We start from the raw sequence: 17,501 nt of genomic DNA on the forward strand, positions 1-17,501 counted from the left end.
TAACCAAGCACATGGGTTCCACCCCTCCCCCAGCTGTCTTAGTTATTGTTCTAGTGCTGTGAAGAGACACCATGACCAAGAAGACATCTTGTAGTAGAAATTATTTAATTCGGAGCTTCCTTACAGTTTTCAAAGGATGAGTCCATGGCCACTATCCTGGTGGGCAGCATGGCAGCAGGCAGGCATGGTGCTGTGGGCTCTTGCTGCAGCTGAGAGATTGCACCCTGATCCACCAGCAGGAGCCAGAGAGTTAGACTGGGCCTGGCATGGGTTTTTTGAAACCTTAAACCCCATCCCCATTGAAATACCTTCTCCAAAAAGACCATGCCTCCTAAAGAGTCCACCAACCGGGAACCAAACACTCAAATATATGAGTCTATAGGGGTCATTGACATTCTAACCAGCACACCAGCTGAGCTGTGAAAAAGTCTCCTATCAACAAGAAGCAACAGGAAGCCCAGGATACATGGAGAAACTACTGAGAGTAGGGAGAATAGCCGCCATTAATGGCTGGGACAAGAGACTGGGCAGGAATGCATTGGAGCTGCTACAGAGTAACAGTAGGAAGTTTGAATTATTAGAGGAGGCTGGGAAAGGCATGGCTGTGTCATGCTAGGAAAAACACAAAAGAACTAAGGAGGGAGTGCCCGCCACTGAACAGGCTCTGGGTGCATGTGTGTGGAACATGGAAATCAGTGAGTCTGTGGAGAATGCCCAGCGGGCCTGGAGCCGCACTCACCACGCGGAAGATTGCCAGGGCTGGCAAAATCCCCGCGCTTCCCACCGATTCCAGTCCAGGCACTCGGGGAGTTCCTGCACAGTGCTCCAATGTCTGAGCTAGACCCCTCCCGGGTCCCCCAGCCACACCACAGACCGCCAGCATGCTGCTGGCCCCAGCAGGAATAGAAGTCAGAGGAGAAAACTTTTCCCACCCCCAGCCGTGACCCCGCCCACAGCTTGGTTCCGATTGGCTTTCTCAACCGCCTCGCCACGCCCACCGAGGGCTCCTGAAGTACTTCAGCCGTCTCTGAGACCAGTCTTGGGTAGTCCCGGGAAAGGGTTCAGCTCCGCAATTTCAGGTTCCAAGCTGGTGGCCTCAGGTCTTAGAAGGGTTTCCTCTGCCTCTAGACGTCTTTTTTTTTTTTTTTTTTTTTTTTTTTTTTGGTTTTTTTGAGACAGGGTTTCTCTGTGTAGCTTTGAGCCTTTCCTGGAACTCACTTGGTAGCCCAGGCTGGCCTTGAACTCACAGAGATCCGCCTGGCTCTGCCTCCCGAGTGCTGGGATTAAAGGCGTGCGCCACCACCGCCTGGCCTAGACGTCTTTTTTTAAAACCTGGATGTGACGATTTGTATTGAAGAAGCCGAGAGAAATAGAATCGAAAGCGTTTTAAGATGGCGAACCGTACGGTCAAGGATGCCCACAGCATCCATGGCACCAACCCTCAGTATCTGGTGGAGAAGATCATTCGCACGCGGATCTATGAATCAAAGTACTGGAAAGAAGAGTGCTTTGGACTTACCGCTGAACTTGTAGTGGACAAAGCCATGGAGTTAAGGTTTGTGGGTGGTGTCTACGGTGGAAACATAAAGCCAACTCCTTTTCTGTGTTTAACCTTGAAGATGCTTCAGATTCAACCTGAGAAGGATATCATTGTTGAGTTCATAAAAAATGAAGATTTCAAGTATGTCCGGATGTTGGGGGCACTTTACATGAGGCTGACAGGAACTGCAATGGATTGCTACAAGTACTTGGAGCCTTTGTACAATGACTATCGAAAAATCAAGAGCCAGAACCGGAATGGGGAGTTTGAACTGATGCACGTAGATGAGTTCATTGATGAACTTCTGCACAGTGAGAGAGTCTGTGATATCATTTTGCCCCGGCTGCAGAGACGCTCTGTGCTGGAGGAAGCTGAACAACTGGAGCCCCGAGTTAGTGCTCTAGAAGAGGACATGGATGATGTGGAATCCAGTGAGGAGGAGGAAGAAGAAGATGAGAAGCTGGAAAGAGTCCCATCACCTGACCATCGACGACGAAGAAGCTACCGAGACCTGGACAAGCCACGGCGTTCTCCTGCACTGCGCTACAGGAGGAGTCGGAGTCGGTCTCCCAGGAGGCGAAGTAGATCCCCCAAAAGAAGAAGCCCTTCTCCACGCCGAGAAAGGCATAGGAGCAAGAGTCCACGACGCCATCGAAGCAGGTCCCGAGACAGACGACACAGATCCCGCTCTAAATCCCCAGGTCACCACCGTAGTCACAGACATAGGAGTCACTCCAAGTCTCCTGAAAGGTCTAAGAAAAGCCACAAGAAGAGCCGGAGAGGAAATGAGTAATGGATTCATTTTGACTTCTGCCCAGATGGCCTCCTGTGGATAGGAGAAGAATAGGTTTAGTGAAAGGATCAAGATCTCCTCTTCAGGCAGCTATGCGTATTTTGGGTTTTTAAAACATCAAGTCGTTTGGTTGGTTTCTGTTTTGTTTTTATTTTAATATTACAGAGGTGGTGCTAAGTTTTGTATCTCTTTGAATTATAATCAACATCTTTGAAGGATGTTTTTGACCAAATCAAGGTCAGGTTTTGACCTAACCAACTATGGTTATTCATACTTAAAAAGGGTCAAGAGGATCTGGGAGTTGGGGAGATTCATGAGAATGAAGAGATATAGCCACGTGGTGATCCTTTTCTTATTTGTAATTAAACCAGACACAGTTGTCATTTTTCTTTAGTTTCTGCTTTCTCTATGAAATCCTGAGAGTTCTGTGGTTGATACTGCTGCGACCCAGCTAGTAAAGCGTAGTAATTCCTAACTTCTCATTAACTACTATGGTGGTATTTTGTTTGTACTGAAATGTGATTTTAATTGTATGTTAATAAATAAAGTTGCCTGGGGGTTCAGAGCTATTAGAGCCATAGCAAGAGCGTGGCGGTGGTGGCGCACACCTTTAATCCCAGCACTTGGTAGACAGAGCTAGGTAGATCTCTGTGTGTAAAAGGAGACAGCCAACATTGGAGACACACGCCTTTAATCTCAATACCATAGAGGACCTGGAGGGCTGTACATACAGGCAGTGATGACGCAGTCATGTGTTTGGGTTTACAACCAATGAGAAGGCAGAACAGAAAGATTATATAAGACAAACACAGAGGAAGTAGGTCCCTTTCGGAGAGCTCTTTTGACTGAAGAGGATCGCTGAAGCAGGAAGGTTGAGGCTCTTAGCTCTGACCTCTTGGCTTTCTTCTCTGAATCGGCTCTGTGTTTCTTATTTAATAAGATGGTTGGTTACATCTACATTTGGCGCCCAACGTGACAAGAATCCATTAAAAACCACTTAACTTGGCTTGACAGCAGGTCTGGTTTCCCGCCTGGGCGGCCGGCTCCCTAGCCCAGGCCCGGGTCGGCTTGGCCTCAGGCCAGACTGACAGTAGCCCCAAGCGGTTAGCTTAAAGCCAGTGCTACAAACAACTCAGGCCTGCCCTTCCGAACAGGGCCCCTGCCTGTAAAGCTACCGCACGTGGTTGGAGCTTAAGGAAGCCAGAGCCAAGCCTTGACTAGGCTCAAGCGGGAACACGTGGCTGGATTCAAGCTCTTAGGAAGAACTTGTGCTATTCTCTCTCTCTCTCTCTCTCTCTCTCTCTCTCTCTCTCTCTCTCTCTCTCTCTCTCTCTCTCCCCTTCTCTCTCTCTCTCTCCCCTTCTCTCTCTCTCTCTGTCATGTATGAATATGTACACACAACTGTCCAATATACACAGATTTGAGACTCTTTTTTCATTCTACATATTTACTATGGTCTTCCTCATCATCCACAAAAGGCTTCTGAGTGATGCCTCACTGGGTGACAGAGCACATGGGGACCTTCCCTCAAGTCATGCTACATAGCTTCCCAGGATTAGGAGAACACACCAGGTTGTCCAGGTAACATAAATAAACTGCTTCTGTAATTTTGAACATGAGGGATCTTACATAGCCCAGTCATTCCTTCGGTTGGAGAGAGAAAGAGAGAGAGAAAGGGAGAGAGAGAGAGAGAGAACGTCTTTTCCTAGTATGGGCTAAAAACACAAAAATACTGTCTGGAACAGAGAAAGTATTGGATGGAGACACTGAATCTGTAGATTTCTTTACTGATTAGGTGAGGCAAGTGAAACCATGGCTGCACCATGCCAGTGTGAATCTGCAAACCATTAAAGAGAAAAGTCTACTGTTCTGGGCTGTGGGTGCACTAGACCTCAGGGCTAGACAGAAGGAGCCAAGAGTAGCCAGTCCTCAGGTGTCCCTAAAGTCTGAGGTTGCTTACTGCCTCATCCAGGAATTCCTAGTGAGCTGCTTCAGAATCTTTACCCTGTACTCTTTCTGTATCCAGGCAGAGTTCCCTAGGGCTTTGAAACTCCTGTTCATAGGCCAGTATCTCAGCTTTATCATTGGCTCTGAGAGCCCAGAGAGTCCCTGTGTTAGAAAAAACAGGGCCTAAAAATGTTGCTCAGGTGGATATACATGTCTCTAAATGTCTCCAAATTTGATCTCAGTGAACTTGCTACTAGTGTGGGTACAGAGTGGCAGAGAGATGAATAGGAGATGGGCACTTAAGGAAATTACAGAAAAATAAACAGAAAAATATGATGAAAATGATATCATAGAACAAATGGACTTAACAGACACCTATATAAAATTCCATCTGAACACTACAGAGCACACATTCTTTTCAGCAACTCCTGGAACTTTCTACAAAATAGGTCATATATTAGGAAACGAAGTGTATTTTGACAAATATAGAAAACTGAAATAATTTGTCCTATTTTATTACAATGGAATAAAATTTTCTACCCAGAGCAAAAGAAAGTATAGAATACACACAGTCTCATGGAGATTGAACAATAAACCTTTGAATGATGAATGTGTCCTTGAAGAAATAAAAAAGGACAGTGAATATTATAAAAATGAGTGGTTGGGGATTTAGCTCAGTGGTAGAGTGCTTGCCTAGCAAGCACAAAGCCCAGGGTTCGATCATCAGCTCTGAATAAAAGATTTTAAGAATGAAATGAAACTGAAAAGGAAACAAATGAAAACAAAAGACAGCAGACAAAGTCTCGAGGGAGACATAGCAGTCCATGGGGTGGGCATCTGCAGGCCTAAGTGCCAGGGTATAAATTTCCAATGTCCCAGCCCTTCTCCATCTGTGGGATCCTCTGCTCACACCTGCTTAGAGATCCAGAATCTCCAGTACACCCTTCTGCTTCCTGCTCCCCACTCCTTCACCCATGCTGGATCTGTGACAAGGGAGTTACCATGATTTGGGGTGAGGTTTGGGGTGAGGGTGACTGATATTCAGAATGACTTCAGAGTCCACGCTGTGCCTTCTGGAGGGGAGAGCAATAAAAAAGCAAAATGATAGGTGGCTTTATCAGCCTGATAAGCACAGACTCTCTCACCTCTGTCTGGTCAGTACAGGTCTCCTGTGACAATATCTTCCTCGGCCCCATAGAGATCCCACCTACACCTTTTGGGTACAAATTCCTACCTGGATGAGGTTCACAACTGCTCCTGTTGTGTTGGGGACCGATTCCGGACAGCAGTGTCCTTACTTTATCAAACCTTACAAAGGCAGGAAGTTCCTGGCCTAACCCGCGGGCTGTACAACTTCCTGGAGTACCTGCTAATCAGCCAGCTGCAGGGGCCTGGGACCAAAGTGACCTCACCCTCCCTTAGGAATTTTCCATCCTTCTCTCCTTGCTTCCCCTGTTCCCCCTCCCTGCCTGAAGCCCTGTTTATAAGCCTCAACACCCAGTCAATAAACGGAGACCTCGACGCAACTCAGAATGTCTCTGTCTTCCTTTACGCGCCTGGTCTCCTTTCTCTCTCGCCCCCATTGATCTTTCAGGAGGTGCCTCCTCGGGTCTCATCAAATAACCTGGCCCGCGGGACCGGGCACTGTTGGGAAACACAGTGCATCCCACAGCAGCACAAACTCAGGCTAAGGAGCTAGCTGAGCCGTTCTCAATCTGACCCTTTGTGGTGGGGAAGGGCATGTGATCCTTGCACATGGGTCCCATATCTCATATCCCACACATCAGATATGTACATTACAACTCATGACAGTAGAAAAATTACATTTATAAAGTAGCACTACAATCATTTTTGTTTTTTTTAATCCTAACCAAAACTTTCCTTCCCTCCCCTCTCCCCTGTTCCTCCCCACCTACTCTACCCTCCACTCCATGCATTCCTCCACCTTTTCTCTTCAAACACCAGCTGGCATCCCATGGATTTCAGTCAGCCCTGGTATATCACACTGCAGTGAGACCAGGAATCCCCTCCTCCCCCAAGCTTAGATGAAGCATTCCTGCAGGAGGAATGGGTCTTCAATGCAGGCAACAGAGTCAGACACCCCCTGCTCTCACTGCTAGGAGCCCCACAGGAAGACCAAGTCACACAACTGTAACATATATGTAGAGTGCCTAGGTCAGTCCCATGAAAGCTCTCTGCTTGTCAGCAACACAATAATTTTATGGTTGGGGGTCACCACAACAGCCTTAAAGGGTCACAGCATTAGGAAGGGTGAGAACCACTGAGCTAGCTGATCATGCCCCTGGATTAACTTCCTGACTTCCTGAAGGCCGTAGCCTGTGGGCTTCTGCTTCTCCTCCTGTGTTCAGTGTGAGACTCTGAAAGGGGAAGATGGGAACAGGGTCAGAGCTGCAAACCTTTGCAGAGTCAGAGACTGAGAGGGCAGGAGGCAATGGATCAGGGAGGGAGGAGCATATGAGTAATGACAGACAGCTGTGAGGGAGAATGCCTGAACTAAAGCCCACAGGTGGTCCTGCAGCACACACAGGTCAGTGATGCCCAAGGACACTCAGCGTCGAGGAGTAGAACAGTGTGAGGGACTCTGATGAATGCTGGGCCTGGAGGTCAGATAGACAAGGCAGATGGTCAGGAACAGAGGGACAAATGGGACATTTCCCTTCTCTATGTGTGGCTGTGGTTAGACTGTGGTGGTTGGTGCTGAGAACCCTTGGATAACAATGAAATTACTAACACCTTTAAGACATCATTTGGATCTTATGACTTATCACATTGGTCAGAGAATTACCCGGGTGCCCTCAAAAGGATTCTGAAAAGTTTCCTGTCCCAAAACAGAACTAGAGCCCTCCAGCCTCACAGCACAGTGCTGAAATGAGAGGCCCAGAGTCCCGTCAATGTGTCTGACCTTGGGCAAAGATGCATCTTGGCTTGTAAGGCAAAGAGTATGTGGTCTGGGCCTGTAGCATAGTCTTCAGGCCCTTCCAGAAACTGAGCCAAGAGAGTACCAGGGCAGAGTGTGTGAGCAAACCTTCATGCCTCTTCTTCCTAGATATTTTACTGTGAACTCACAAATTCCTGCCTCATCCCCCACCTAGTCAGAGACACTCTAAGGAAGCCATACTTCCCTCAGCCTGAGACCCTTACCTGTAGATTTCTGGGTTCTAAGAGTCACTTGGCATTATAGTCAACAAGATCTAGTGCAATCATTCATGATTGCTCTTCTGTACAGTTTTGGTTCAGGTACCTGGACTCTGAACCACAGACAACTGTAAGAAGACACAGAGTTGTATCACATCCTCTTCTATCACACCCAGATCTGACTCATCCACAGGGCCATCAAGGTGACAGTATCTTTCTTACACATGCTCCCTAGGATTACTTTAAAAGATAGGTGTGAACAGGGTGTAGTGGAACAAGTCTGATAATGCAGCACTCCTGTTGAGGCAGAAGAAATAGGAGACTCTCCAACTGACGTCTGGCAATCTGGCAAGAATCTGTTCATACAACAAAATCCTGAGGATGTTCAGGCAATGAAGGGTTGCTGGGGCAATAGGCTCAGGAAGTCCATCCCTTCCTCAGCATCTCTGGGTGGGTAATGGATACTGGGGAGGAAAGAGACATTTCCTTTAGTGATGTTGCTACCGGCAAACCACCCATACTCCTGTAAATAAACCCTCATCCAATTAGTTACTCTAATCAAACTGATTGGATGATCAACAACTTTTTAAAAGACAATAAAGTAGAAGAGTGACCAGTTGACAGCAAAAAGGAGAAGATGAACAGTAAGAGTAGTAGAGGAATGAAAAGGAACTAAAACCTCATTCACACGTTTGAAAATGTCATCATGAAACCCATTATTATGGATCATTAGTATATACTAACAGAAAACTTAGAGAAAAAAAGAATTCCAACACAATAATGTCTTTGCAGATTATCTACATCAAGACACCATTACTTTTGTAGAGAGATGTTTTTAAAAGGGAGTATTATAAGATCTTCCATTGTGCTGCAGGCCTAAGCATACTCAGCTTTATTCCTCTGCCAGGTGTAATAATACAAGGCTCTAGGAACCCCACTACGAAGACAGTGAACCTTGTTTACATTCCTGGTGGACTTCTATCCAGTGCACATCAGCAACCACACGTGATCCCATTCACCAACAGAGAAGGGGTTCTTAGCATGTAACTCCAGATGCCTCCCAAACCAGATGCATGGCAACTGTAAAGGGAAGACTTCTTGCCTGACTGTGTCTTGTCCTCTCCTTGGGTGCCTCTCTTTAACACTGTGCTGCAAACATCTGTTCTTTCAAATGCCCAATCTGAAAGTGGACTGCTGGGAAGAGGAGACTCTTGGATCTATTGAGCTGTGTGAAAACCACACATACATCTCTTGGGATTCAGCTCTTCTGAGTCATCACTCAGGTTGGGGTTGACTTTGGGATTTTCATGCTGCTGTAAGCAACATCTGTTACCCTCACACCATACCCCAATAAACTCATTGGTCACCCAAGAAATGAAAAAGATTGCCAGCTCTGCTTCAAAAAAAAAAAAAAAAAAAAAAAACAACCAAAAAGAGGATAAACGTGCGCACAAATCTTCGGTTTTCACGTATTGGTCACAATCTAACCCCTTCTTGGGCTGGGCTTATCCACCCTCAGACTGAAAGGACACCATTCCACTAAATGTCATTTCAGAGACAGCTGCTCTTTGTGAATGAATTGTCATGATTGTGCCATGCCCCAAGTAGGGCCATATCTTCAAGTTTTATCTAAAGCTGTAACAGTGCCAGACATCAATGGTGGATTCAGTGAGCTTCATATTCTGAGAATCCATATGTCAAGGTGTGTCATGTAGGCAGTAATTCACTGAGGATAGAGGGTTGAGCTTTTGACCTTGGAAAGATGTAGGCAAAATCCTCTGATGCATGTATATGGCACTGCTCTGGCCTTTTTCACATCAGTTGTCACAAAAGGTGATGTGGATCAGATGGAGGAAGCACTCTCAGAAACACCATGCTGATTTGAAACTTTGGTCTGTCAAATTCTACAGTGTCCAAACATGATACTCTCTGTGAGGTGAGGTGCCAGGGAGATGGGAGCTTGTGGACATGACAAACCCAGAAGAGCCAGAAGGGCTTAGCTGGACACTTCCCTTCACCTTTGGTGGTGGAAAGAATCGAGGCTGTCTGTAGCATGAATCTTAAAAGTTCTTATTAATAAAATCAAAACCGAGGCCAGTTATTGGGGTCAGTGCTGGTAGATCAGAGAGACAGAACAAGTCACAGCTATCTCACCTCGCCAGATCCTCAGCTGGTCTTGTCTCCTCAGACTGGAAGCCTCTGTGTCCTCATCCCAAAGGCTCTCAGCTGAAATGTGCTTCTCGAAAGCCTGAATCCTTAACCAGCCAAATGCTTAACCAGCCAAATGCTTCTAGTTTCTGGTCTCCACGCATTACATATCTTTCTGTTTTTGCCATCACTCCCTGGGATTCAAGGCTCACTTCTCGGGATTAAAGGTGTGTGTCACCATGCCTGGCTCTTTCCAATGTGGCCTTGAACTCACAGAGATCCCAGATGGATTTCTCCCTCTGGAATGCTAGGATTAAAGGCGGTGAGTGCTACTATTTTCTGGCCTCTGTATCTAGTGGCTGTCTGTTCTCTGACCCCAGATAAATTTATTAGGGTGCACAATATTTTGGAGAATACAATACCACCACAGCTGTCTAAAGAGTGCATAGCATCCAAGGCAATCCCAGTCTGAGACAGAGAGGAGTTAGCAGATTCCTCATGTTCATCATCCACCCTCACTCAAATCAGAACTTGCACAGCCCAGGTTTATTAGGGTCATTAGATGAAAATGGTGATTCTTGCATGTTCTACCCTAGATACCATGGAGTAGACAGGATACAGCACAGCCTGACTGAGGTGCTGGGAGAGGGGAGAGCAATTCCTCTGAGTGCAGGAGGATGGCTGCCTGATACTTCCACTGCAGTCTGAAGGCATTATGGAGCTCCTTTTGCAAACACCCCTGTGTGTGCTTAGGGGGCTCACAGGACACTTTAGAATTTCAAGAGCCATATTATTTTTGAAGAGCTTCAATATAAAATGATCCACAGATGATCAAATCCAGCCATTTATATGAATACCTTTGTCGTTTTGAGCAAATGTATAAGACATTGCAACCATGTCCAATTGAAGTGTGAGGATGTTTCTGTCACTCAAAACAGTTCCTTCTCACCCCTTTACACTGGCTATTGTCCTGAACCATGTTTCCTGCCAACCCCCTAGCTGCTTTCTGGTTCTGGGGTAAGAAAAGGACCACAATTTAGACATTTTAAATCTCTGTGTATGCTGTCACAGAAATGGAATTATTTGCCTGTGCCACAAGTGTGCTTGACATGTCACGTCGCCTGTGTCTCGAAGACTCTTCCACTGTGACATCAGGTAGTGTGGGAAGAATCAGATGCCCATTCTCATCTCCATCTTCCCTGAGACTGTCTGCACAGTGAGTGCCCTCTCACCCTGTCCTGACCTGCTGACTCTCTGTTCACCTTGTGAACTCCAGCAGTGTGAGGATAAGAAGGCACGGGAAAGTGCCTTGTTCCTGGGAACTACTGAGGTTCTCAAGGGACACAATTCATACCCCTCTGCCTCACATAGGTTAATGTTCTCTTTGGCCACAAATTGTACCTAATGGTTCCCATTGTCTGTAAAATCATGTGAGGAGGTGGGATGGCTCCTCTGGCTGTCGCTTTTCAGCATGGGGAAGTGGGAACAGTTTCATACTGGTCACACAGTGTACACTGCAAGATTTTCAGGGTGCACACACTCATTGAGGATGTTGAAAATCTTCTGTTCTCTTACTGGAAGAATGAGCCAGTGCCTCCCTGCCTAGTTCTTGTACAGTTGCTGTGAAACATGTCTGGATGTTGTAGCTCAAAACCTACTGTGGGATTAGAACTCAAGCTCCTTCCACACCAGCCTGTGCTCCCTCCTTCTGTAATCATCCCCATGTGAGCACAGTAACAAGTATCCAGGCAGAAGAGCATGCTTTATGTTATTATTTATTTATTTATTTATTTATTTATTTATTTATCTAATTTGAGAAAGGTTGCACTATATTATATTGATTGTCCTAAAGTTCACTTCACAACCAGCATGGCCTGAAACATCACCCAGTCCTTCAACCTAGGCCTGAGATTAAAAGAGTGGGCAACTACTCCCTGACCCAGGAAAACAAGTACCCTCCCAGTCCTTTCATTGCTGTTTTAAACCAATCAACCATCATCAGTGATGATTCCTGCAGTGCCCTTTTCAAACACCAGGGGGCAGGAGAGTCATGAGGATTTTTAGCCAGTCTCTCTGGCTTGGTAGAGAGAAGAGCCCTTCCTAGGAGTAAAGATGAAATGTGACCCTTACTTCCAGGGGAGCCTGAAGGCATTACTGATCTCCTGCTATAAACACACTTCTGTGGAGGTATGCATTTCTGAGGATGAACAGGACACTTCACCAAGGAGGTTTTATACTCTCAGTAGCCCTTACCATTGGAAAATTTGTTGTCAGTTAAATATTCTTTTAACATCATGACTTGGTTAATTTGCATAAGGGTAAGAGATAAGCAACAAGCCACTTCAAGGATGAGAACAATTATTTCATTGGAAAATTCAGCTTTTGATCCTTTATGTCTCTGGTCTCTGCTCCCTACAGCCACTTGACTACTTTCTGATGGAACAGTTTGAAAACTCCACAGAATTTAAAAACATCAGAGCCCTGGTCCTCCTATCACAGAAAAGGAATCATTTGTATCTCATCCTACTACTAGGTACAAGCTATTCAAGCCTGTTGTCTCTTGTTTTACAGTGTCATTCCTTATATGCAGGCAACACATTTTACCCACTACCCAGTTCAGGACCACCTGAGTGATCTAATTGAACTACTACTCTCTATCAAGTCCTTGTGAACATCTCAAACACAGGTTTTTGAGAGCAGTATTTTCTTTTCAATGGGCTAAAGACATCAGCGAAGAACTGCTGAATCTTTTAACATACGCATGTTTAACTTTTAATGCAAATGCCAAACTGTCTTCCATGACTGTCATTTTGCATCTCCTCCAGACAAATGTGAGGGTGCCAGTGTCTCCATATCTTTTCGACCACTTGGCATTATGGCTCCTGAGGCTGATTGTATTGAATGGGTGTGAAGGAGCATCTCATTGCAGATGTTTCAATGAAAATTGAGCCTCTGTTCCCTGCTTCCACTTGCTCCTGTTCACTCCATACTTCCTTCCATAGAAATGCACCTCAGCATCTTTATTTCACATGTCTGCTATGGCCTTGGAAATTACCAGCAGAGGGTCTCTGAATGAAGGTGCAGTGAATAACCAAGCACATGGGTTCCACCCCTCCCCCAGCTGTCTTAGTTATTGTTCTAGTGCTGTGAAGAGACACCATGACCAAGAAGACATCTTGTAGTAGAAATTATTTAATTCGGAGCTTCCTTACAGTTTTCAAAGGATGAGTCCATGGCCACTATCCTGGTGGGCAGCATGGCAGCAGGCAGGCATGGTGCTGTGGGCTCTTGCTGCAGCTGAGAGATTGCACCCTGATCCACCAGCAGGAGCCAGAGAGTTAGACTGGGCCTGGCATGGGTTTTTTGAAACCTTAAACCCCATCCCCATTGAAATACCTTCTCCAAAAAGACCATGCCTCCTAAAGAGTCCACCAACCGGGAACCAAACACTCAAATATATGAGTCTATAGGGGTCATTGACATTCTAACCAGCACACCAGCTGAGCTGTGAAAAAGTCTCCTATCAACAAGAAGCAACAGGAAGCCCAGGATACATGGAGAAACTACTGAGAGTAGGGAGAATAGCCGCCATTAATGGCTGGGACAAGAGACTGGGCAGGAATGCATTGGAGCTGCTACAGAGTAACAGTAGGAAGTTTGAATTATTAGAGGAGGCTGGGAAAGGCATGGCTGTGTCATGCTAGGAAAAACACAAAAGAACTAAGGAGGGAGTGCCCGCCACTGAACAGGCTCTGGGTGCATGTGTGTGGAACATGGAAATCAGTGAGTCTGTGGAGAATGCCCAGCGGGCCTGGAGCCGCACTCACCACGCGGAAGATTGCCAGGGCTGGCAAAATCCCCTCGCTTCCCACCGATTCCAGTCCAGGCACTCGGGGAGTTCCTGCACAGTGCTCCAATGTCTGAGCTAGACCCCTCCCGGGTCCCCCAGCCACACCACAGACCGCCAGCATGCGCTGGCCCCAGCAGGAATAGAAGTCAGAGGAGAAAACTTTTCCCACCCCCAGCCATGACCCCGCCCACAGCTTGGTTCCGATTGGCTTTCTCAACCGCCTCGCCACGCCCACCGAGGGCTCCTGAAGTACTTCAGCCGTCTCTGAGACCAGTCTTGGGTAGTCCCGGGAAAGGGTTCAGCTCCGCAATTTCCGGTTCCAAGCTGGTGGCCTCAGGTCTTAGAAGGGTTTCCTCTGCCTCTAGACGTCTTTTTTTTTTTTTTTTTTTTTTTTTTTTTGGTTTTTTTGAGACAGGGTTTCTCTGTGTAGCTTTGAGCCTTTCCTGGAACTCACTTGGTAGCCCAGGCTGGCCTTGAACTCACAGAGATCCGCCTGGCTCTGCCTCCCGAGTGCTGGGATTAAAGGCGTGCGCCACCACCGCCTGGCCTAGACGTCTTTTTTTAAAACCTGGATGTGACGATTTGTATTGAAGAAGCCGAGAGAAATAGAATCGAAAGCGTTTTAAGATGGCGAACCGTACGGTCAAGGATGCCCACAGCATCCATGGCACCAACCCTCAGTATCTGGTGGAGAAGATCATTCGCACGCGGATCTATGAATCAAAGTACTGGAAAGAAGAGTGCTTTGGACTTACCGCTGAACTTGTAGTGGACAAAGCCATGGAGTTAAGGTTTGTGGGTGGTGTCTACGGTGGAAACATAAAGCCAACTCCTTTTCTGTGTTTAACCTTGAAGATGCTTCAGATTCAACCTGAGAAGGATATCATTGTTGAGTTCATAAAAAATGAAGATTTCAAGTATGTCCGGATGTTGGGGGCACTTTACATGAGGCTGACAGGAACTGCAATGGATTGCTACAAGTACTTGGAGCCTTTGTACAATGACTATCGAAAAATCAAGAGCCAGAACCGGAATGGGGAGTTTGAACTGATGCACGTAGATGAGTTCATTGATGAACTTCTGCACAGTGAGAGAGTCTGTGATATCATTTTGCCCCGGCTGCAGAGACGCTCTGTGCTGGAGGAAGCTGAACAACTGGAGCCCCGAGTTAGTGCTCTAGAAGAGGACATGGATGATGTGGAATCCAGTGAGGAGGAGGAAGAAGAAGATGAGAAGCTGGAAAGAGTCCCATCACCTGACCATCGACGACGAAGAAGCTACCGAGACCTGGACAAGCCACGGCGTTCTCCTGCACTGCGCTACAGGAGGAGTCGGAGTCGGTCTCCCAGGAGGCGAAGTAGATCCCCCAAAAGAAGAAGCCCTTCTCCACGCCGAGAAAGGCATAGGAGCAAGAGTCCACGACGCCATCGAAGCAGGTCCCGAGACAGACGACACAGATCCCGCTCTAAATCCCCAGGTCACCACCGTAGTCACAGACATAGGAGTCACTCCAAGTCTCCTGAAAGGTCTAAGAAAAGCCACAAGAAGAGCCGGAGAGGAAATGAGTAATGGATTCATTTTGACTTCTGCCCAGATGGCCTCCTGTGGATATGAGAAGAATAGGTTTAGTGAAAGGATCAAGATCTCCTCTTCAGGCAGCTATGCGTATTTTGGGTTTTTAAAACATCAAGTCGTTTGGTTGGTTTCTGTTTTGTTTTTATTTTAATATTACAGAGGTGGTGCTAAGTTTTGTATCTCTTTGAATTATAATCAACATCTTTGAAGGATGTTTTTGACCAAATCAAGGTCAGGTTTTGACCTAACCAACTATGGTTATTCATACTTAAAAAGGGTCAAGAGGATCTGGGAGTTGGGGAGATTCATGAGAATGAAGAGATATAGCCACGTGGTGATCCTTTTCTTATTTGTAATTAAACCAGACACAGTTGTCATTTTTCTTTAGTTTCTGCTTTCTCTATGAAATCCTGAGAGTTCTGTGGTTGATACTGCTGCGACCCAGCTAGTAAAGCGTAGTAATTCCTAACTTCTCATTAACTACTATGGTGGTATTTTGTTTGTACTGAAATGTGATTTTAATTGTATGTTAATAAATAAAGTTGCCTGGGGGTTCAGAGCTATTAGAGCCATAGCAAGAGCGTGGCGGTGGTGGCGCACACCTTTAATCCCAGCACTTGGTAGACAGAGCTAGGTAGATCTCTGTGTGTAAAAGGAGACAGCCAACATTGGAGACACACGCCTTTAATCTCAATACCATAGAGGACCTGGAGGGCTGTACATACAGGCAGTGATGACGCAGTCATGTGTTTGGGTTTACAACCAATGAGAAGGCAGAACAGAAAGATTATATAAGACAAACACAGAGGAAGTAGGTCCCTTTCGGAGAGCTCTTTTGACTGAAGAGGATCGCTGAAGCAGGAAGGTTGAGGCTCTTAGCTCTGACCTCTTGGCTTTCTTCTCTGAATCGGCTCTGTGTTTCTTATTTAATAAGATGGTTGGTTACATCTACATTTGGCGCCCAACGTGACAAGAATCCATTAAAAACCACTTAACTTGGCTTGACAGCAGGTCTGGTTTCCCGCCTGGGCGGCCGGCTCCCTAGCCCAGGCCCGGGTCGGCTTGGCCTCAGGCCAGACTGACAGTAGCCCCAAGCGGTTAGCTTAAAGCCAGTGCTACAAACAACTCAGGCCTGCCCTTCCGAACAGGGCCCCTGCCTGTAAAGCTACCGCACGTGGTTGGAGCTTAAGGAAGCCAGAGCCAAGCCTTGACTAGGCTCAAGCGGGAACACGTGGCTGGATTCAAGCTCTTAGGAAGAACTTGTGCTATTCTCTCTCTCTCTCTCTCTCTCTCTCTCTCTCTCTCTCTCTCTCTCTCTCTCTCTCTCTCCCCTTCTCTCTCTCTCTCTCCCCTTCTCTCTCTCTCTCTGTCATGTATGAATATGTACACACAACTGTCCAATATACACAGATTTGAGACTCTTTTTTCATTCTACATATTTACTATGGTCTTCCTCATCATCCACAAAAGGCTTCTGAGTGATGCCTCACTGGGTGACAGAGCACATGGGGACCTTCCCTCAAGTCATGCTACATAGCTTCCCAGGATTAGGAGAACACACCAGGTTGTCCAGGTAACATAAATAAACTGCTTCTGTAATTTTGAACATGAGGGATCTTACATAGCCCAGTCATTCCTTCGGTTGGAGAGAGAAAGAGAGAGAGAAAGGGAGAGAGAGAGAGAGAGAACGTCTTTTCCTAGTATGGGCTAAAAACACAAAAATACTGTCTGGAACAGAGAAAGTATTGGATGGAGACACTGAATCTGTAGATTTCTTTACTGATTAGGTGAGGCAAGTGAAACCATGGCTGCACCATGCCAGTGTGAATCTGCAAACCATTAAAGAGAAAAGTCTACTGTTCTGGGCTGTGGGTGCACTAGACCTCAGGGCTAGACAGAAGGAGCCAAGAGTAGCCAGTCCTCAGGTGTCCCTAAAGTCTGAGGTTGCTTACTGCCTCATCCAGGAATTCCTAGTGAGCTGCTTCAGAATCTTTACCCTGTACTCTTTCTGTATCCAGGCAGAGTTCCCTAGGGCTTTGAAACTCCTGTTCATAGGCCAGTATCTCAGCTTTATCATTGGCTCTGAGAGCCCAGAGAGTCCCTGTGTTAGAAAAAACAGGGCCTAAAAATGTTGCTCAGGTGGATATACATGTCTCTAAATGTCTCCAAATTTGATCTCAGTGAACTTGCTACTAGTGTGGGTACAGAGTGGCAGAGAGATGAATAGGAGATGGGCACTTAAGGAAATTACAGAAAAATAAACAGAAAAATATGATGAAAATGATATCATAGAACAAATGGACTTAACAGACACCTATATAAAATTCCATCTGAACACTACAGAGCACACATTCTTTTCAGCAACTCCTGGAACTTTCTACAAAATAGGTCATATATTAGGAAACGAAGTGTATTTTGACAAATATAGAAAACTGAAATAATTTGTCCTATTTTATTACAATGGAATAAAATTTTCTACCCAGAGCAAAAGA

General features: G+C 46.2%; 2 protein-coding genes across 2 annotated transcripts; both read left to right on the top strand.

Moving 5' to 3' along the window:
* The first annotated feature begins 1,325 nt into the window (after positions 1-1,325).
* LOC131910715 (pre-mRNA-splicing factor 38A-like) lies at positions 1,326-3,246 on the top strand. The gene has a single exon (XM_059262611.1). The coding sequence runs from the start codon at positions 1,392-1,394 to the stop codon at positions 2,331-2,333; it is 942 nt and encodes a 313-aa protein (XP_059118594.1). The 5' UTR covers positions 1,326-1,391; the 3' UTR covers positions 2,334-3,246.
* A 10,741-nt stretch (positions 3,247-13,987) lies between these two features.
* On the top strand, positions 13,988-15,916 carry LOC131910716 (pre-mRNA-splicing factor 38A-like). The gene has a single exon (XM_059262612.1). The coding sequence runs from the start codon at positions 14,062-14,064 to the stop codon at positions 15,001-15,003; it is 942 nt and encodes a 313-aa protein (XP_059118595.1). The 5' UTR covers positions 13,988-14,061; the 3' UTR covers positions 15,004-15,916.
* The last annotated feature ends 1,585 nt before the right edge of the window (positions 15,917-17,501 follow it).

Source organism: Peromyscus eremicus, chromosome 5 (assembly GCF_949786415.1).
Source record: "Peromyscus eremicus chromosome 5, PerEre_H2_v1, whole genome shotgun sequence".
NCBI lineage: Eukaryota > Metazoa > Chordata > Mammalia > Rodentia > Cricetidae > Peromyscus > Peromyscus eremicus.

Excerpts from the sequence above, each read along its gene's own strand:
- LOC131910716 (XM_059262612.1), top strand. The coding sequence starts at position 14,062 with ATGGCGAACCGTACGGTCAAGGATGCCCACAGCATCCATGGCACCAAC.
- LOC131910715 (XM_059262611.1), top strand. The coding sequence starts at position 1,392 with ATGGCGAACCGTACGGTCAAGGATGCCCACAGCATCCATGGCACCAAC.